Genomic DNA, 22,483 nt, shown 5'->3' with positions numbered 1-22,483 from the left:
CTGGCAGTCCTATCCTGTAAACAACCTTTACTTGTTATGTATCAAGAAAAAGTAGTGCTTAAGCCTAAGTATTATTTTCTGTCTAAAATAGTATCATCCTTTCATCTTAATCAGGACATTCTGCCTTCCTTTTATTCCCACCCCAAAGGATCCAAGGGAAGTCACTGCATTGTTTGGACGTTGTGCAGGTGATTCCAGTCTATAGCGATACCACATCTTCATTCAGGTTAATTGGATTATTTGTTTATTCGTCCAGAAGGGCCACGCAAGGGATAGCCTGCTTCTTGGTCCACAATATCTCGTTGGATTAGACAGGTCATTCTTCATGCTTACTCTAGTAAGGATGTGACCCCGTCCTTCCCAGTTAAGGCTCACTTTACTAGAACTGTAAGTACCTCATGCTTTTTGTCATCAGGCATCTGCCATGTAGATTTGTACGGCATCCACCTGGTCTTCAGTTCATACATTTACTAGGTTTTACAAAATGGAAGTTCAGGCATCAGGTGATGCTAATTTTCTTTATAAAGTCCTTCAGGCGGCCAATTAGTTTTTTTTGTTATATTTTTATTGTTCTTATTATTTCATATCAACACAATTATACCAATTTCATAAAACTTTAGACAACTCTTTGTTATTGCATTTCATAAGAAAAAAAAACATTCTAATCGACATCTAAAACATGGCTTCACTATCATTCATTGCCAGATCAATCCTATTACAATCCCTCCTCACTCCTAACTCAACATTCTCTCCTCTATTCTCTTTCTCGCCTTCCATCCCTGTCTCATATCGTCTTCTGAGACGGGGAACCACCTTATGTGTGTTATATTTTACCTCTTCCTTGATATTCCATTTTGTTATTATTATCTCTACCCTCCTATACATTTATCTTTCACTCTAGTCGTGTGTTATCTTGTGTGTGATCTCATACTGCAAGTCCATATACAATAACTTCTACTTGTTTATGATGCACACCCTTTCCTACCCTGTTCATACGTTTAGTTGTGTTATACAATTCCGTGCTGCAAATCTATATATGCACACATCTAATTATATGGTGAAACCCCTTTTATTCCGCGGCCAATTAGTTTGAAAAGGGGTGAGGTCTGTTCCCCACCCCTCTAATTATTGATTTTAGATGTCCCAGTCATCTTGATTCAGCCTGTGTCCCATATTGTACAGTCAAGAACATAGGATTTTTGACTTGCCTGTAAAATCCTTTTCTTAGAGTACAGTACAGGACACGTGGCATTCCCCTATGTGTCTCCTATTGCTTGCAAAATAACGGAGGATATCCTGTTGTAGAAAGAGTTATATAGGCTCCACCAGCTCTGGCCAATGTCCAGTCACCTGAGGATACTGCCATATACCCTGTCGTCTTTATTTAGCCTGTGTCCTGTACTGTACTCAAGAAAAAGATTTTACAGGTAAGTCAAAAATTCTATGTTTTTGCACATTTCTCCTGAAGACTCTTCATGCAAGATTCTCTATGCCTTGGCTGACCATACCTGCACCCCACCAAAAGGAAGACTTTACTGCATATGCACAACCTTCTTGCAGTTTGTTGCTGTGAAGCCCACAACTCTGTTAGACTGCTTTTGGACATCCCATCATTTCCAGAACTAAACTCCCTGTGATGTACCGTCAAGAAAACAGGATTTTTGTCTTAATTGTACAATCCATTTCTTAGCAAATGCCACCAGACACAGGACCCTTCTCTCTTGTTTTCTAGGATCCACTCCTGTATTGCTTGTTGCAAAACTCAGGCAGACTTTGAGTGGGAGGGGTTATACAGGGATGTCATAACAGCTTTGATAACTCATCCATTCTAAAATTAAATTCCCTGTGTCCTGTGATATACTCCAAGAAATTGATTTTTACAGGTAAGATAAAAATCCTGTTTTGTTTTTGTTTTTTTTAAATATTACAGTATTGTTTTTTTTTTAACACCTTCAAACAGAATGTTTGGAAGAGGTCTCTTCAAATAATACCACAATTCCTTTCTGCATGCAGCCCCATATACATTTTGACATAGTACTGTTGCACATAATTCAGGAGCAAAAGTGATGACTTCCTGCTTTGCACAGGTATGATGCATAGTAGGCCAGTGCTTATAAGCAGAGGGTGCAAGAAGGTGGATTTTCCCTGTAAAGTAATTGATTACACATTTTCCCATCATCAGCAAAAATAGATCTCACAAATACATTTATTTACACATTTTCACATTATTCTAAACCAGATTAGGGCCAGTAAAACAAGATAATGCTCTGTGTAAAATAAGTTACAGGGGTGCAGCTTTTTATTGCACCCTCCAATCCCCTTATGGGTTATATATTGTTCTAAGATCTTTGGTAATATTTAATATTAATTATAAAATTCCTTACATGTTGCTTTCTTTTTTTTTTCTTTTGTCACATAGGATCTACAGTTAGACTACGGCCAAGGTCCACAGAGTGACTATTTTCTTGGGGGAAACAAGTGAGTTGCCGTAAAAGGCTATGGATCTATACTCTGCGTCTTGAATATATTTATAGCCTATTTCTGCTTGTACATTAAATACATTTCAGCGCACCCCTTCCCCCAGCATAATGCTTGTTTAACCAGTCAAGGATGTAAAACAGTGGAATACTTGCCTTATTCTATCATCCTACAGTCTTCCTGTATGGGAAGAGAAACTGCTTTGGAAAACTCCCAGCCGAAACCAGATTCGGCTGGGAGTTTTCCAAAGCAGTTTCTCTTCCCATTCTCTGACCGGTCTTGTTGCCTCTTCTCCCCTCCCTCATGTTATCATGCACAGTGCAGGACCAGCAGCCACCACTGGTCCTGCATTGTGCATGGTGATGTAGGAGTGCCCGCCTACAAAGTAATTACGCCTCTGTATTATAAAACAAGTTTTTGGGATCAGCCCTAAAACGTACAGACCATTGGATGAATTATGCTTAAATATGATGACTGATATAATTATTTATGGACATTGTTGTAATGAAATTGATGCTAAGAATATGAATTATTATCATGTATATTACAAATCTGTACGGGTTCCAGGTGTTTGCCGTTTATATGTATTATTACCTTGAATTGTAGATGAGCGTGGTATGTCGCTTTTTATATTTGCTAATCATGAAATTATCTTATTAAATATGAGTTTTATTGTATTGATGATCTACGTGACATTGTTTAGTTATGTCCCTTTGCATTATCTAAAAGTCACCTTAAAAGCCCAATTTTCTAGTTGGTATGTATGCCTCTGTATTACATCAACCCCTAGTAAAATAAGCATTATATTTTGTCTGTACTCTGCTGGCAGATCTCATTATCAATTGAAAACTAGATTTGAACAATGTCTGTCCTAACAAAGGGTTAAAGATCTAGCAGTATTGTATGTTATTGAGGGAAAGCTCAGTCTGTCCCTAGTGCTTCTATGGGGACAGCCAGAGTTTCCTGTTACATTAGAAATTGAGAGATAAGGCCTGCTACACAGACGCATCTAAAAGGAAATATAAAAATAAATATTTTTTAAAATATTTTTAGGTATGCTGTGTGAATAGGAACACATAACAAACATTTAGTGGGTGTTTTTCAAATGTGACTACAAAAGCAAATGCACTTTTTTTTTTTTACACTTAATTTTATTGCTATTTCAACATACAGGCAATGCGCAAGTGTCTGTACGGCAAGTGTACGGACACGTCGCCAGGAGACGAGCATCATCATCCCGCGCAGGTGGAGAACGCTTGTCTTATGACGCTAATTACCACAAAGAAGTTGGCCACCGAACGGAAACCTTATTACCAGTGGCCACCTTGCACATGCTCAGTACATCTTCACTACCACAAACAAAATGACTACCGGCACTGAGGTTTATTGGTGGCCATCTTCATTGTGGGAGCAGTGACGTACTGCGCATGAGCGGTGCATCCCTGCACACAAAGATGACAGCTACAGTGCGTACCGGTTCCTTTTTGCCCAGAAAAAAAGCACTGGTTGCGCCACACAAAGGCATTAGAAGAGAGGCCATGAGTAGTCACTGTCATTGAAATAGGTGCATGATCAGACCAAATAATTTGGTGGATAGTAGAATCAGTAACCTGTTGGAGAAGACGTCTGTCAGAAAGAGGTCAATTCTAGAATTCTAGAGTAGGAATTATGCGGAGTAGAGTAAAAGGTATAGTCTTTTTCAGAGGCATGAAGACCGTGCCAAGCATCATAGAAAGCTTCTCGGGGAAGTAGCTGGTGAAATGAAAGGGATATCCTTCTGAGGTAGTTGGATGAGTCTACAGAGGGATCAGGTGTAAGATTGAAATCAGCACAAAGCAACCTATAACCCTGGTGGACTTGAGAAATTATCTTGAGGTTTTTCTTTAAAAAAGCAAATGTAGTGGGAGTTAGGGGTGTAAAGGTTGACAATAGTGTATACTAATCAATAGAACAGGTCAAAATCAGCTAGCGACCATTAGAGTCAACAATATGGTCAATACAGGTGAATGCAACAGAGTCTATACTCGCTATGAGAATACCTCTAGACTTAGTCATAGAGGGGGCTGAGTAAATATTGGGAAAAGATCTATGCATTTTGGAGCTTTGTTGCTTTGGAAATGAGTCACTTGGATGCAAAGAATATCCAAACCAAGGGTAATAGCCTCCCTCCACATACTGTATCTTTTGGCAGGATGATTGAGTCCTCTTGCATTCAAAGAGACAAATTTCAGGGCCATACAGGATTCAATACAAAAAGAGAGCAATACTGAGGCATACTGTAGAGATATGATCTGTTCATAATTAAGTTGAGTAACAATAGTGAGGTAGTTCAGGTAACTGCTTAGAGGATTCCGAATAAGGGTGTCTCATAAGTTTTCTTTACATCGTTTGGCTAAAAAAGGAGAAAACCAACAGGAAAAAACACTTGACAACAACAGAAGCAATAAAAATATAATGAGCTCAGATGGGGAGAGATCAGGCAATAGTGTACTAAGCAGGGTTTGAGCATATTGTTGCAAGTCTTCCAAGGCCATTGACTCTGGGATACCACAGATTTTGAGATTGTTTTGCTGCGAGCGGTCTTCAAGATCTGCAATTATAACTTTGATCCAGTGCAGATCATCCGCTCTGTCATTATGAGAGTCTACCAGCTCAATAAATGTGGCAGGAAACTCCAGCATTTTGTATTCGATATGAGAGACCCTGTCGCCCACCCTATTTAAATTGATGCATGAGAGATTGCACGTCAGCATGGAGCAAGCTCCACGAAGAAATAAGCATGTCTTTCAGGGTGACATCTGGAACTGGCTGATCTGTGGTGGGAAAGTCATCACTCTTTTCCACCAATTATCTGATATCTTCAATATATGAATTAAGAGAGCTCACCTTGTGCTAGGCCTCAGGTGAAGACAATTTCCGCGGTCTGGATTTAGCAGGACTGCGATCAATAGGTGTGGTGGCTTGAGGAGATAGGAAAGAAGAGAATGCATGAGGCAGGCTGCGTGGTGACAAGCCTGCAAGAGACCTGCGTGTCCATTCACCCAATCCACTAGATGAGGAACACGGTGAGGTCCCAGCGCCATCTTGGGCCTACTGCTGAGCCAATGTGGAGAAGAACTTTGTGAGTTTCTTAGGGCAGGAGTTCTTTCTCCTCTTCCTTGTCATTCCTGCGGGTGAAGGAGAGGCTCTCCGATGCCGTTTTGAGACCCAAATGAGGGAGTTACAGAAAAAACATGTAAACAGCGCTCTCGGATGGGCAAAAAGTTAGCTTAGAGGCGTGTATGCAGCCCTGGAAAACAGGAGGAGAACCTGTGAAATGCAAATGTTCAAGAAACCAAGAAAGGGCGCAGAGAACACTGGCTAGCTAACGAAGTAGTAATGAAGACTGAAGGTGGTGGCACTTAAGTGCCGTAGGGGGTCTGTGTTCGCCTATTCTTTTTCTGAGGGTACGAGTGGTGCGTCCAATATATAGTAAGCCGCAAGGGCACTTCAGCCCTCCAACCAAGGTCCTGCCCCTTTCCCTACATATCTGTCTCCTATGGCTTTTATGCACATCAAGCTACTAAATATATGCCCGGTCCCGACCACTCCGCTCTCAATTTCAAACCGCGGGATTACCGCTTACCACCACTAGCTCCGCCCATCTGTCACTTTTTTAAACCCGGCCTATTCCCGCCATCATCTCACTGTTTTACCCGAGCTTGAAAAAGAGGCAAGACCTCGAAACGCGTCGCTCTTGTCCGCTTTGATCCCTCTCCACCTCACCATCAACTTGATCTTCGGCATCTGACAGCTGCTTCCGTACACCGTCCCCAGCAGACCTGACAGAGACCGCTCGCTGACACACACAGCCACGGCTGCCACAGCCCTATCCAATACCCGGCTCCTGTCTGATTTGATCCCTCTCCAACACGCCATTGGATTCGATCTTCGGCATCTGTCAGCTGCTTCTGCACACTGTCCCCAGCAGACCTGACAGTTACCGCCCGCTGACACACACAGCTGCTACAGCCCTGTCCATTGCCCGCTGTCCATTGCCGACACCACAGCGATCTCCCTGCCTCTTCTCCACACCGCACAGACCCCCTACGGCACTTCGGACGAAGTCCCCTCTTCTTGTCTACACTCTCCCGTGGATGCACCTCTTGGATCAACACATCGATTACAGTCGGAACCACACCACGAGTGCCCCGATCCTCCATACCGGCCGTCCATCTCCAGATCCTGGCAATCACGCGTAAGTGCCACCACCTTCAGTCTTCATTACTACTTCGTTAGCTAGCCAGTGTTCTCTGCGCCCTTTCTTGGTTTCTTGAACAAATGAGGGCGTTAGTGTGCCTCAAGGACAGCCACTGCCCAGAGCCCTAGCAGTCTGCTGCCATTCAGAACAAACGCCAGTCACGCCCCCCTTCACTTTACCTTTAAAATAAATGTATTTAATGGTTTATTAATGAATGTAAGTGCATAATTTGCTTCTTTATCTGCCTGAAATTCAAATTAAAGCCTAAATTCAGCTTTAGGTTTACTAATTGTTTAAAGTGGGCTGCCTACTCAATTTAGAGTTTGGAATGAAGTTAAAGTTGAACTTTAGCCTTACACTGAAAAACTGTTGTCAGCTAAGCTTTTATTGCAGAAGAGACTTTGTTCTGCATTTAAAGCTCCTCTCCTGCCTGCCAGGAATGTTCTTCCTAAATGCACACTGAGCAATAAGTGCAGCTGAGTATGCATTACTTTTATGGCTTGAGTGCCACCTATAAACAGAAGTTCAACAGGCCGACGTCACTGAACCTAGTAGAAGACCGATTGAAGTTGTCAATGGTGGGGGAGTAAGCTTGAGGACATCACATCACTGAATAAGAGGTAAGAATAGCGCACTTTAATGGGAAACTCCAGTTTTCAGGACTTCACTTACTTAAGTTAGCAGATAGTGAGCGGAGTCCCATCCTTGATCTTCCAATCACTTGTAATTGTACTTGGAAGGCAACATCACACAGACAATTTCAGTCTCACCCCACAATTATTTACACGCCCCTCTGTAACAATCCAGTTGCAAGACAATAATACAAACAAGGTGCAATTAGTTATTATACTCATTTGGTCCCAATGCAGTTGCCCCCTCAATTATGCAATTACATTTAGTGCAGCTGCTCTTCGCCTATACACTGTGTAGAGTAATGGGAACATGATCGGAGCAGTCATTTGAGCACATCTTTAAATGCGGAGGGGCGGGAAGGTATTATTTAGCATTTGAAAAAAAAATTGCCGTACAGTGTCCTGAGGTGCGGTGTGGCTTAATCTGTTCTGCTTTAATAGCTTAATAAGAAAACAAAACTTTGTGGAAATGCTATGAATTCTCCAATGTTAATAGTTCATAAACAAGGTATGCATAATACATTATTTTTTCGCTAGAAACAAGGGAATTGAAAATGGTGTCGCCTATAGCAGCTAATCATACTATTATACCTTTAATTTTCTTTGTGCAGTGTAGTTAAATGAAAGAGGAAATATTTTTAGTTCCTATGAGCAAAACCTCAGCTTTATAAATCAACACCAATATCTTCAGTATATAGTACAGCAACCATCACTTTGGGGGCATGCTCCTATGATTATGCAGTATCATCTGAACAGAAATCTAAGCTTTCTTTGTGATTATATATTTACTTATATTGATAACTTGTTTTGTGTTTCTTCTGGGCCTTATGTATAAAAATGCCAGCAAATAAACTATTTCATTTTATGTAATAACATTAGTTGTGCTTTTGCTTTTTTAGGAGTCTCCTTAAATCTGTAGAAGAGGAGCTGCACCAACGGTAATAAATGCTCGTCTTAGACACCAGTGCTCCCCCATTTTTCCCTGCATTCTGTGTATTTCTTTCCCTTTGTTGTTGTTGCCTCTCTGTCTCAGTGTCTTCTGTGCAGATGTATCAGAGCTTTAATTGGTGTGACCTGCATTCCTGCTCCACAGGAAAAGCAAAAGCATAGGCAGTAATACCAAAAAAACCTCTATATTCTGTAGCAAAAAAAACAAAAACTTTTAGGTATTGCATGCCTAGTTCTTTCACTGTAGCTGTAGTCTTATTGGTGAAGAACACTCAGCCATGGTACCTTGTTCATCTCCTTAGGGGACATGTGGCACATTTAGAAGATGATGATGATGATGATGGGGATGATGATGAATCTAAAAAGTAAGTCCTTTTTATATATCAGCTTGTTGGGTCTCTCCTCTATGCAGTTGTTATAAATGGGACTCATCCTGCCCTTAACATGATTGCATTTGGCAGATCATAGAGGTGCACTTTCCTTTTTCCTGTATATCAACCTTCTTCTGAGCTGGACTGATAATATTTTAGCCTCTATTAAAAGACGCATGTATTTCTAGTCTGAAGACAAGAACAAGCTGTCTTTATTTGTATCCCTTGTAATTAGATGGACCTTTTAGGGACAATATTATACTGTATATATCTAGTGTCCCCAATGCCTTGAGTTCTGTATGTCAGCAAAATAAGTGGTGTTTTCTGTAACTTGTGTAGCATCGTTACAGTCTCCCCATATGTCCTTCTCTGTCTTCTGCCTGCTGGCTCTGTTCTGGCTTAGTCTTTGCTATATGGCTTTTTCTGTGCTGTGCTCCAAATGTTTTTTTGTAAAATAATATTAAATCTTATTTACAAAACAGCCTGTATTTCTTAATGCATTCTTGTTTTGTCATACCTTAAGCTACAGGGTTCTTTCTTAGCCAACTGCAGTTTTAGTGTTTCTTATAATGGCACATTATTGGTAACGTTTATTTCAAAACTATAACCTTTTCACAGAACACCATGTTGTGTAACAGTGATGCTAACTTTAAATACGTTATAACACTCACAGCCAAGAGAGTGGATATTGCCTTCTACGGGACTTTATGTAAGTCCAAGTATCTTTTTTATCTTTTCAAGTTAAACTTTAGGCCAAAAGCTAAACATACAGAGGGTAAAAATATGTATGGGAGCTGTCTTCACCCTCAGTCTCCTAGTCTTTAGTGCTTTATATAAGGGAACAGAGGAAGTTTATATAAAGACAAATTAAGGTTTTAACCTGCCTAACTATGTATTTGTATAAGCATAATTTAAAACTACATTAAATAAATTATGCTTAAATCGTGTCCAGATTAAAATATGTTTTACTTAACCACTCTGAAAATGGCACTGGAATAGCGGTTACTTATCACATCTCCTTTTGTAGCCTCAATGACGGTAGGGTATATAGATATTACAGATCGTATACAAGCGCCCCTACCCTTGGGTGGGCGTAACCACTATGCTGTGGAGTGCTTCATGCTATCCATGACTCACACAGGAAGGCAATGTAACTACATACATGCTATGCCGAGGCCGTAGCATAGTCGGCACAAAGAGGAGGGGGAGTAAGGAAAAGGCAGAGAGAGATTTAAGACTGAGGCGGGGAAAGAGTAGGAAGAAGTGGCGTCATAGTAAGGGTTGCCATAGAAGTAAAGTTGGGTAGGCATTCAATCGGGACCCGGCAGGCATAGGGGAGCGCGGTTTTGGCCCTCTGGGGCAAGAGTGTCAGGCTATGTCTGAGGTCTCTTGATTTCTCCGTATTTTTATCCATACGGCGCTGCTTTTTTTTTCTGTGCAAATTCTTATTGTCCCATTAATATTACATTTCAAAATATCGGGAGGCCTGAGAAATTATATCCTTAATTTAAGTTAATCCATTTAATGGTCAAACTTATTTTCACATAATCGTTATGATCAAAGGCAAAAAATTCTGATCCTTTTCTCATGAACTTGGCAGTAGAATAATCCTTTCCAATGTAAACACACTATGTCTCCCCATTAGGCCTCTTAAAGGGTATGTCAACTTTTTTACAAAATGTCAGAAAATGAACTTACCCACAACACTCTGCCACCTCTTCTAGCCCCCGCTGTTCATACCTTTGCTTTGCAAGCGCTAGCAGTTAGTATTAGGCATAATGCTCTCAAATGGCACATGACCACGCTGACCAATAAGAAGTGCTTCTTACTTGGACCTGGTCCCCGGCTCAGAAGCACTTCTCAAGGTATGAACAGCAGGGGCTATGTGCAGAGCAATGTGGGTAAGTGCATTTTCTCACAGTTTGTCAAGCATCATGAGTAAGCAATGGCACATCCTATACATGTAGTAGTCAAATGTGGCTGTCCCTGGGTGCATATTTTTAAAGAATTATGTTTTGTGGTCACATTCACATGTATATCTACAGAACCTTTAAAAACCTTATATTGACTTTAACTAGGATGTAGGAGTAGTGAAAGTCCCTCTGCTATGGGACGTTGAGATGCTATCATGTGATTAGTCATAAAATATGAGGTTTTGGTGGTTTCATTTAAACAAATATATATATTTTAGCTGCTTCTATTAAATTGTATTTTATTATCGATTTCTGTTATTTATCTTCCAGCAGTTTCTTTTGCGCTCTACTAAGTAAATAGTGTTGCTTTAGAAAGATCTAGGTTTGAAATACTAATTTATATTTAGGCATGCGGCTTAGGGTGCTCTTATTCAGAATTCAGCCCTTATGGGTTACAAACAGGCAGCCTGTAGTAAATTAAGTAAATTCGTTTTTGTTATGTGTAATTTTAAAAAACATCTGAGTACCTCGTCTTTTATATTTTACCAAAAATGGGTAATAATAAATGTTTTATCATTTAATATAGGGGAAACTGTTTTGTTTGTTTTTTTTTACATTTCTGTAATTTTTCCTTAAAAGTGTTTATTAAAAACTTCTGCAAGTCACATAGAGCCTGCCTTACTTTCTGGCTGGAGGACATCCAGCACTTATCTCCACAGCCTTACACTCCTTAACCCACTGCTTATACTCAATGGATTTCAGTTCTTTAAATCGTGTAAGCTCAGTATCACATGTAGACATTTTCTAGGGCAGTATGCATGCAAATGCAGACTGCCTAGGAATGCCCACACCTCTAAAATTACATCCACCCATCAGTGCATTTGATTTTTGCATGGATCCTCCCAAAAGCCAGCCCGCTGCTTGCATCAGGGCTGAGGGCTCATCCGATGAGTACTGCAGCAGGGTGTGATGACATTTTCAGGAAGCAATGTACAGCACCCTGACAGCCTGTCCCCCCAGCAATGGTCTTCCTGCATTGCATAGAGAAACACAGAAACCCAGTGATACTGGGTCTAAAATAAGATATGTAGTTAAACTGGAAAGGTTTCTTTAAAGTCATTAGCGTGCTGATGAGTTGGCGAGGGAAGAACTGGGGAAGGCAAAATATAAGCAGACTGAACTTCAATTCAAAATGTTCTCCACTTCCTTTGAGCTAGCTGTAGACTTTAGATGTCAGTCAGACATGTACAGCATCCGACTATTGAACAAATCAGCTTTCCATGTTGATGTCTATAGAGGAGGTAGTGGGGGCAATGTCTGAAGACCATGTGTTATCTCAGGAAGCAGCAGTAGTCAACTGCAAAATCCAACCAATCTCTTTGCTAATTCTTCAGAGAATGATCAGTGAGTATACTTTTTGAGTTGTTGATGTTGTCTGCTGCTATTCGTAGACCTGAGCCTCGCTGCCTCCTTCAGCCAAACTTTATTTTTAGCTAATGTGACCTATTTTGACAAATGTACTAGTTGCCTAATACTTTAAAGCAGTGTATATGTCTGATAATCAGGATGTTGAATTTTTCTGTTGTTGATCCAGTGTTGTAAGGGTCTTTCTTGGTGGGTTTTTTTTTCTTCCTTGTCTTACTTTGTTTGCTCTTCTTTCCCAGTGCTACCATAAAGCCCAAGGTGCCACCACCTTTACCGCCAAAGGTTAGTGCTGTATGTTTAATTGTGATATTTCTGTATTAATGCAGTTTGTTTTAGTCATATATTTAATATCTACAAATTCTTCACTGCATCGCAGACTACATGGACCCTTCACATATATCTTATCTCCTTACAGATTATATTCCTTTTTACAAACACAAACTAGGACACGTTTTGGGTGGAAGAGTATATAAAACTATTGAAATGCCTGCTTGCATGAAATAAATAACTTTTTGATCATAGACAAACACACCTTCTGCTTGATGTTAGAGAAAATGCCCCATCTTATATTATTAGTCTTACAAAACTATGCTATGTTCGACATGCATCTTATGTATTAAGAGGAAGGAAGATCAGTTTCAAGAGAGGATGTTTATAGGACATTCGCCAAATGTGGTGGCTAGTCAGACAAACAAAAATGCTGTGGCGCTTGTATTTGTAGTCAGAGCCCCACTGATACGTACCTGAACATTGAGATGAAGCACCTGCCTAACTTGATCTGAGGTGTGCCGTGGTCACTATGGTCAGTATGCAAATAAGGGGGCATACTCAAAGAGTAAAATGTTATCAGAAGGGGTAAGGGCGGGTGGGGTGTCTCGGACCGACAGGTGAGTAGGGGAAACGGGGGGGTTAAATGTGTGGGGTTCCTCCCACAAATACGGCTAACAAGTTAGCCTAAAACGTATCTCATGTACACCTAGGTTGACATTAGCTATACCGTCCTAAGTGGCTTCTGTTGGTGGTAGAGCATGAACGTCGCATCTAGAATGCGTTTGCACACTAAATAATAAAAAGGACAATTCAATTATAAAACCATACAAGCCACTCTGCGGTCTAGTGAGCTCTTTTTACAGCCTGTTCATCTTCCCCTTCGTCACTTCCCAGCTGCTATTGATGGCAAATTCCATCTGTCAAAATACGCAGCCACTGCTGTGTAAAATATGAATTCCAAGCAGTGTTCGGAAGCTTCATTGAGAAAGACCATGTAACAAAATTATTGTTACATCTTATTTATTGTTTTATTTGCAGACCTTTGATCTGCATACAAGTTCATTAAAGAAACCTTTCAAGTAAAAAAAAAAATAGATAAAATGTGTTTTAACCCCTTATTAACCTCATTCACCCCAATTTACCCATTCCTCCTTTTAGCTATTATTTTTCTGCTTTTTTGTAATTCTTTTCTTTTTGGTTTTGTTCCTCGATTCCTTTAGTCTTGCTCTAAAATGTGAAAGATCTAAATTTAAAAAAAACTAATTTTTTCTATTTGTAAATAACTTCACAATGCTCTGTACCAGAAATGTAATTTTAGTGTCATTGTAAATGTGAATACAATTCATACATATTTTTTTTTTCTTTTAGTTTTTGTAACAGCAGTTGTTTTAAACACTTCTTATATTGTTTTGTCTATAAGTTGCTTAAACAGTTCATATTTGTAAGACAATATTACCAAAAGAAAGCTTTGTTTGTTCTGGAAAAAAATATATATGTATTGCTTAGGGGCATATTTATAAAGCAGTGAGTGTGACTGTGACTGATGGTGACTCAATTACTCATTTAAAACACATGCATTGGGAAGATTCACCTACTGTTAATGTTTAGGGCTTGTTCACACCAAATGCAGACCAGATCTGCATATGTTTCTGCACATGCAGTGGAGTGCGTTTTGATGTGTTCTGTGCTGTTTTTGTACAAAAATAAATATATATATATTTATTTATTTTAGCCTAAAATGGTCATTCAATGTGTTCCAGGGCGTTTGCATACGTTTTGGTGCGTTCCCGAGCAGAAAAAATAGGGCATGCTGCAGTTTTTCTACATGCTCTAGAACAGAACGCTCTGGTGTGAACTAGAGCCTGGAATACCTTGGACACAGTTTTGATCGGTTCTGTAACTGGTCTGCACTTGGTGGGAACTAGCGCTTAGTAAATTTAGCCAAGGTCAGAAAAACAGACCACCATTAAATTATTACAAATAAAAAGATACTAAAAAGGATAGTTAATGGACATCCCCAAAAAGTAGTTTATATATAATCAAAGCACAAGTGAATTTTTTTTTTTAATTATTTTTTACAAAAGGAATTACTACATACAATAGATCAATAAAATAATATACTAAAACAAAATGTGAAGAATATCAAAACACAAACACCATAATAGTAAGGTTAGACTAAAAATTGTTGAAAACATGCACAGACTTGCTATCACTTTAAGATATCTTTTACAGCAGATGTAGCCAAACTTTGGCCCTCCAGCTCCTGTCTTTGGGAGTAATGCCTGTGGCTATAAGTCTTACAATGCCACATGGGACTTGTAGTATAACCACAGCTGGAGAGACAACTGCTGTTGTACAGCAACGTGAATGTTCATATCACAGGTTCCACACATAATAAAAGCATTTGCAAAGGTATTTTTTGCAATTTTTGTGTGTATGTTGATGCATTCGCGCACCAAAATTGTCATTAATAGACCTCTTGCAGTTCTGGGTAAGCAAGTTCAGAAAATGCAATAGGCTTTTTATAAAATAAGGTTAGATCCTTTGGTAGAAACTAACAAATGTTCCTGTCTGGCTATATACCCCATGTCAGATCACTCCCCTGTATAAACACCTTAGTAACCTGATCTAGCTGAATAAGGATATAATAAATGTGAAGAATATAGTGGAATCCTTCAGGGTCTAAAGATTGCATATATGTATGGTAATACCCCTGACATCCAAATTTAAGACCTGTATATGTACCTAATTTGAGTTCATAACCCAGATCTATAAAATGTACGATATAGAAGGGGTTCCATATAGACGAAACTACAGCTCCCCTTTCTCATTTAAGGTGTACTGCATATATGATCCCACGGAAGGGGTTAATCCATTCCTATTCCCCATCCCAGGGTTCACATATTCACAGTTGGTTTACAGACATGCATTACCTCCATAAGAACTAGATTTTACACATATCCTGCAGATACGGACAGGAATGTTTTAAACAGTCATGCAAAAGTAAAATTATTGCTGAGATTATTCCGTTTATTTTTGTGCCTGTTTGTTATTTTGTTGGGATTGTTTTAAATATTTAACACCTTGTACACATTCAAGAGGGGAATTAGAATATATATTTGATTTCACTAATTTGGATTCACTCACTGCCCATTTTCGGGCCACTGAGATACTAAAAAGTGTGTGCATATTCTTATTATTATTATACTTTCACGATTAGGTATTGAAATCACTATTGTTGTTCACCAGATTAAGTTTACACATGCAAAAGTGCTAGACCCACGGGTTATTTATATAAGGATTTTCAACTAGGTTGCATTATTTGTTTTTTGCTTGTTTGTCACAGATTACTCCGAGCTACAATAAGTGAGCCCGGCGCGTCTGTCACACATATATTTATTGATATATTGTGGGGTGGATGAATACACGTTCCACATATCACATGTCTCAATAATTTCTTGGACATTTACACACTGACGTACCGATCACAACATGAGATAGAAAATTACGGTATTTATATAGATGTTTATGTGTTGTTTATGATTTATTCTTTACTCTGGTATTCACATTCACTTAGATCTAGCGCAACTTATTTACTATATTAGATATAGTCAGAACACAATTAGCATTTAAACCCAGGGAAACTCCTGATGAACCATGCCAATTATATAAAGGATGAGCGTCCAAAGGGTTATCAAAGAAGATTGGAGTTAGTGTGAGGTATGGAAAAGAAGCGTTAAGACAAGTGGGGTTGGATGGGTTGACAAGAGGAAAGGTAAAGTAATACACAAAACAAAACAGGGGAGGGCAGTAGGTGGGGTGGGTGGGGGCTGAGTGTGGTGATGGGCAATGATGAGATGAATGAGCGTAGGGGGGGAAGAGGAACTCTACCAATCACCCCCTTTGTGCTAGAGCATCACAACCGCTGTCTGTGCCCTCTGGTGGTCTGATGACTCTTAACACCAAATCCAAGCATACCATGTGGAGCAAAATGTGTCCTACTTGTCATACAGGGATGCGGTCAGGTTTTCGATCAGTATGGTTTTGCGCATCCTATGTGACCACATCTCTACAGTAGGTGGGTTGGATTGTTTTCTTGTGGCTAGGGTACACACACTTGCACTGTTTAAGAGCTGTATCAGTTGGGAGTTTTATTAATTCTACTGTGGAAAGTGAGATGGAGAAGATACGTGGCTGGGCGCACGTCTAAACGTGCATCCACAGGTTTGTGGATGTTTTCTGTGACTTTTAGCCAAAAGGATTGTAGTTGTGCCATTCCCGAAACGTGTGTAGAAGGGTGCCAGGTTTTTCATTACAACACCAAAATACGCTTGAGAAATTAGTAAACAATTTGTGCAGTGGGTACACTATACCATCTGGTCAGAATTTTGCATTCTATTAGCAAAGTGATGCAAGTGTATTATTTTAGCAGCTATTACATCAATGAGAAGGTTACAGTGGTGAAAGAATAAAGGGTAGACCCAGAGAGGGTAAAGCTGTAGCAATAATTCTCATTGTGACCCTAGTCAATGGTTTGGACCAATAAATTAAAGGAAGTTAGGGGTTTATCCATGTTCCCTGTAAAGGAAGATTACAGGTTTCCTTTTATATATGGACCCAGAAATTACAGTTACAACACCAGTCCACCATCCTGGTTAAATAGGGCAGCTCTATAGCAAAGGATGGGGTCTGGCAAACCCAATATGTTGAGCATATACAAGAACATATACATAGCAATGGTGTGTATGGTGTATGCCCACGTACAGCTTAAAAAGAGAACGATGGCCTTTTTGGCCATAGTACTCTTCAGGTTCACAAGAGAACATATACTAATGATCTCCTGTGACCCAAAACTCAGCATATAGCGGGCAATTGCCCGCTATATCTTGACAGCGCAGAGGTGTTGTCACTTACCTTAGGGGGAGCCTGAGATGACGAGGGCGGCCTCTCTTGCTGCTCCAGTCCAAACACCCCTGGATAGTGGGAACATGTGAGGACAAGGAGGGGCATGCGGCTGCGCACAATCCTCTGTGTAGGACGATGCGCATGTGCATGCACAGGTGCCCGTCCAGCAGTCCGGCCACACAGGCTAACTCTGGCTTCTGACTGGGGTGCCACACCCTGGAGGGCTCATCCATGTCTTTATGGACCTTGCTTTGTGCATTGGTGTGCAGTCATGTTTGGAACAGGAAGGGGCCATCCCCAAACTGTTCCCAGCAAGTTGGAGCATGAAATTGTCCTAAATGTCTTGTATGCTGATGCCTTCACTGGAACTAAGGGTCCAAGCCCACCCCCTGAAAAACAACTCCCCACCATAATCCCCCCTTGTGTGTAGAAGGGTGCCAGGTTTTTCATTACAACACCAAAATACGCTTGAGAAATTAGTAAACAATTTGTGCAGTGGGTACACTATACCATCTGGTCAGAATTTTGCATTCTATTAGCAAAGTGATGCAAGTGTATTATTTTAGCAGCTATTACATCAATGAGAAGGTTACAGTGGTGAAAGAATAAAGGGTAGACCCAGAGAGGGTAAAGCTGTAGCAATAATTCTCATTGTGACCCTAGTCAATGGTTTGGACCAATAAATTAAAGGAAGTTAGGGGTTTATCCATGTTCCCTGTAAAGGAAGATTACAGGTTTCCTTTTATATATGGACCCAGAAATTACAGTTACAACACCAGTCCACCATCCTGGTTAAATAGGGCAGCTCTATAGCAAAGGATGGGGTCTGGCAAACCCAATATGTTGAGCATATACAAGAACATATACATAGCAATGGTGTGTATGGTGTATGCCCACGTACAGCTTAAAAAGAGAACGATGGCCTTTTTGGCCATAGTACTCTTCAGGTTCACAAGAGAACATATACTAATGATCTCCTGTGACCCAAAACTCAGCATATAGCGGGCAATTGCCCGCTATATCTTGACAGCGCAGAGGTGTTGTCACTTACCTTAGGGGGAGCCTGAGATGACGAGGGCGGCCTCTCTTGCTGCTCCAGTCCAAACACCCCTGGATAGTGGGAACATGTGAGGACAAGGAGGGGCATGCGGCTGCGCACAATCCTCTGTGTAGGACGATGCGCATGTGCATGCACAGGTGCCCGTCCAGCAGTCCGGCCACACAGGCTAACTCTGGCTTCTGACTGGGGTGCCACACCCTGGAGGGCTCATCCATGTCTTTATGGACCTTGCTTTGTGCATTGGTGTGCAGTCATGTTTGGAACAGGAAGGGGCCATCCCCAAACTGTTCCCAGCAAGTTGGAGCATGAAATTGTCCTAAATGTCTTGTATGCTGATGCCTTCACTGGAACTAAGGGTCCAAGCCCACCCCCTGAAAAACAACTCCCCACCATAATCCCCCCTCCACCAAACTTTACACTTGGCACAATGTCAGGTAAGTACCGTTCTTCTGGCAACCGCCAAACCCAGACACGTCCATCGGATTGCCAGACAGAGAGAAGCGTGATTCATCACTCCAGAGAACACGTCTCCACTTCTCTAGAGTCCAGTGGCGGCGTGCTTTACACCACTGCATCCGACGCTTTGCATTGCACTTGGTGATGATAGGCTTGGATGCTGCTGCTCGGCCATGGAAACCCATTCCATGAAGCTCTCTATACACTGTTGTTGTGCCAATCTGAAGGCCACACAAAGTTTGGAGCTCTGTAGCTATTGACTCTGCAGACAGTTGGCGACTTCTGGGTACTGTGCTCTTCAGCATGCGCTGACCCCGCTCTGTCATTTTACGTGGCCTACTACTCCGTGGTTGAGGTGCTTTTGTTCCCAGTTGCTTCCACTTTGCTATAATACCACTAACAGTTGACCGTGGAATATTTAGTAGCTAGGCAGTTTCACAGATGAACTTATTGCACAGGTGGCAACCTATCACAGTACCACACTTGAATTCACTGAGCTTCTGAGAGTGACCCATTCTTTCACAAATGTGAGCACCTATACAGGACACTTTAGTTTTCAAAACAGGCACGGGAGCTCATACATAGCTCTTCACACCAGCAGCCGCGCTCAACCGCATGGCTGCTGGTGTGCATGTGCATTTTTCTTTTTTGTTAGAGCTTTATTGAAATGTCACAAGTAAGAATTTATAAAGTTCTATGGGCTCACCATATAATATAATATGTAATATAGTGAACCAAACTAACTTGCGCTTATGACACATGTTTATTTATTTAATATTGTTTTCACAATAATATTTTTTTCACATATATGACACATGTTCTTTGAAGATTTTTGTTTATTTATTGAACAAGGTTCATGTATGACACGCCTTTTATGACACCTACTGACACATTTTATAACGTACTATAAGTTTTTACACAAATATTTATTATATATATACACTGTTTCACGATTGCTTGACACGGAGGTGACACCATATGATCCCTACCGTTATCTAATTTCCTGAAGGGCATTTAGCGCTGTACACTTCATTACACCAATATGTAATATAGTACTGTATGCAATACTTTGTTTTTTTGGGGGGTTTTTAGCGCACATCACCGGAATGCTGTGGTGTGAACTGTCACCACCCTTGACAATGCAAACTGCTTTTTCTTGTGTTCAGGCTGCACTAGAACAAAAGACCAGTAGCATCGTGGAGGGGAGGCAGGAGTGTAGCGCCTGCGCTGGTATTCATGAATGTGCAGCAGCTCCTACAAGGCACTGTCACTCAATGGGAGGAGAGGAAGAGTGGGGAGCATCCCAACAATATTGTTGGGATCGCTTCTCAACACAGAGCTTAGCCCCGCCCACAATATATTATACTGAATTGCAAGCTTAGGGTGGATTTTTTTATTACAGGAGTACATTGCAAAATGTGCTCCTGTATCATTAGTATACTAATAAACTAAAAATGGCAAAAAAGGTGTAGTCCTTGCATGCCACCCAGCTTCCTGATTAGCCAGGAAGCTGGCTTCATGCTCCCTCGTCACCAGGTAAAGGAGGAAGCATGGAGCTGGCTTTCTGGCAAATCAGGAAGCCAGGGGGGCGGGTAATGACTCACTTCCTTATTGGCCAGCTTTCCGACTAATCAGGAAGTCGGGCAGCAAGTCATTAGATGCTGTCCGGCTCCCTGATTGGCTGGGAAGACGACTCCATGTTCCTTCCTCACCAGGTGACGAGGAAGCATGGAGCCGGCTTTCTGGTCAATTACACGCCCCTCGGCTTCCTAAAACTGGAAGTTCCGGTATCGAAATCAGTATCGGGAGCATATTTGGGCGAGTACGAGTACTGTTATATATTTTTGAACATACAATACAGACACAGATTTAAAAGTTGTGATATATAACATGTCTTTATTTATCTTAAAATTAAATTAAAAGAAACAATAATATTTTATTGAGTATTTTCAACAAAGGACCAGTAATTATAAATGCATTGATTATAACAACTTGCATATGACACTCTTGATTCTTTCAAGCAGAAGGGCAACTCTAAAATATTTTAAAAAAAACTATGCTGTAATGTCACCTTCCTTTCGCTACAGATCACGCAACATGCTGCCTCTACAGAGTTACTCTGATACTTCCAAATTAAGATCTATTTACAATCAACTCTAAAGCTCACAAACTTTCCCATGACCCTTAATTTATATTCTCCTTGGTAAACAGCCCTCTTCTTAAAAGTGACCCAGCACCACCTACGTATTAAAATAAAACAATTGGGAATGTGATTCCACTAGATCCTAAATAGTGGTCACAGATATAGGATACAGCGGTTTAAGGCTCACAGAACTCATGTTTATTTGAAGCCAATTACAAAATCTTCATGGTTCCTGGGGGGCATAGCCCTATACCTCTATTACACCATCCACTTCTTCCTACTATCCTGTGTGTAGCCCTAAATATTTTACCCTGACTTGTAGTTATTCTTTCTTTTCTCTCTCTCTCATTCTTTTTGACTTGTTGGCGGTCCTGACATTTTGCTACAATTTTTTATTATTTTAATGTGTTTCATTGTGTTTTTTCAGCCTAAATCAATATTCATACCACAAGAATCTAGTGCTCCTGAAGATGACAACCAAGGAACAATAAAGAGATGTCCTATTTCAGAAAGCCCAGCACGACCAGCTTCTTATGTACCTCCTAGACCACCACCTCCCCGGTTACCTCCCCAAAAGTCAAGTGTTTTAGGTATTTATAAATTGTAATATACTTCAAAATAATTGTCCTGGCAAAGGACAAATATTGTAAAAATATTGTACTCTAATTACGATATGTGGTTAATATATGTAATGTGAATGAAAGAATTCCTCATCTGACTCCTAGGGTTCAGTACAGGAGGGGCTCTCATTCTGCCACCATCTCTTCCACCAACTCACTATGTTGGTCCTCACTGACCTAGAACTGGGACTGCTTTAATCAATTTGAGCTAAGTTCACAAGCATGGGGTCAATAAAAGAAAATGCCCAAGCCTGCTAAAACCTTCCCTGTACACTTGTTTTGTATGGTGGCTTCACCCTGAAAAACTTTATGCGCCCCCGCCCCCAAGCTTTACCCTATAGAAGAGAGATTTCTGGAAAAAGTGGGCAATCCCTGTTGTAGACCCCGCAGTTTTCTGACTTAAGACTGACAGACCCTTTGAGGATGTTCCTGTCGTTAACCATTTGCCCATTGTAAAAACATGAGCGGACGGCAACCTCTTCCCAACACGTGGACGAACATGTATGTGATTTTTTTTTTTTCCTGCTCCCCAGAACCCTGCTGGGAATGTAAACTGCCGTTACCAGGTGTTACGTACAAGCGTTCCGCCGGCTCTACAGCCGGCCCATCACTTGTATAACAACCAGAAACATGTGCCCCCTCCACTGCCCCGCTACCTGCCCCTCCCTCCCTCAACACCGCTGCCGGTTATCCCTGGCTACGATGTCCCCCACTGCTGATCTCTCCTCCTCTCTCTCTCTCTAAAGGCGGAAGCAATGTGTATTACATCACTTCCGCCTTTAGCTGTCATTTCTCTGGCTGCTATAGCCAGAGGAGAATCTGGTGAAGCAGATCTCTGCTTCTTTGAGGGTCCCAAGGTGACAGTAGGCGTCTTGGAGACCCCTGATGTCTCCATAAAGAGGACCTGTCATTGAATATTGGTTGTTATGTAGGGGGCTTGTTAGTCCCCTAACTTATAGCAATCAAGTTAAGTTAAAAAAAAAAATTAGGTGCCCTACACCCGCGTGCATGCACATATTTTG

At 40.9% G+C, this 22,483-nt stretch overlaps 1 protein-coding gene across 1 annotated transcript in view; it reads left to right on the top strand.

The window, feature by feature from the left end:
• Nucleotides 1–22,483, top strand: part of MAP4K3 (mitogen-activated protein kinase kinase kinase kinase 3) — a 285,095-nt gene that overhangs the window by 164,630 nt on the left and 97,982 nt on the right. The window contains exons 17-21 of the mRNA XM_018558848.1: nt 2,420–2,478; nt 8,250–8,288; nt 8,601–8,663; nt 12,247–12,289; nt 21,269–21,431. Coding sequence (XP_018414350.1) covers nt 2,420–2,478; nt 8,250–8,288; nt 8,601–8,663; nt 12,247–12,289; nt 21,269–21,431 — 367 coding nt within the window. The remainder of the gene's footprint in view (nt 1–2,419; nt 2,479–8,249; nt 8,289–8,600; nt 8,664–12,246; nt 12,290–21,268; nt 21,432–22,483) is intronic.

Source organism: Nanorana parkeri, unplaced genomic scaffold (assembly GCF_000935625.1).
Source record: "Nanorana parkeri isolate BGI_ZX_2015 unplaced genomic scaffold, ASM93562v1 scaffold363, whole genome shotgun sequence".
NCBI lineage: Eukaryota > Metazoa > Chordata > Amphibia > Anura > Dicroglossidae > Nanorana > Nanorana parkeri.
The sequence above is the reverse complement of the archived record's forward strand: the minus strand, read 5'-3'. Positions and strand labels throughout refer to the sequence as shown.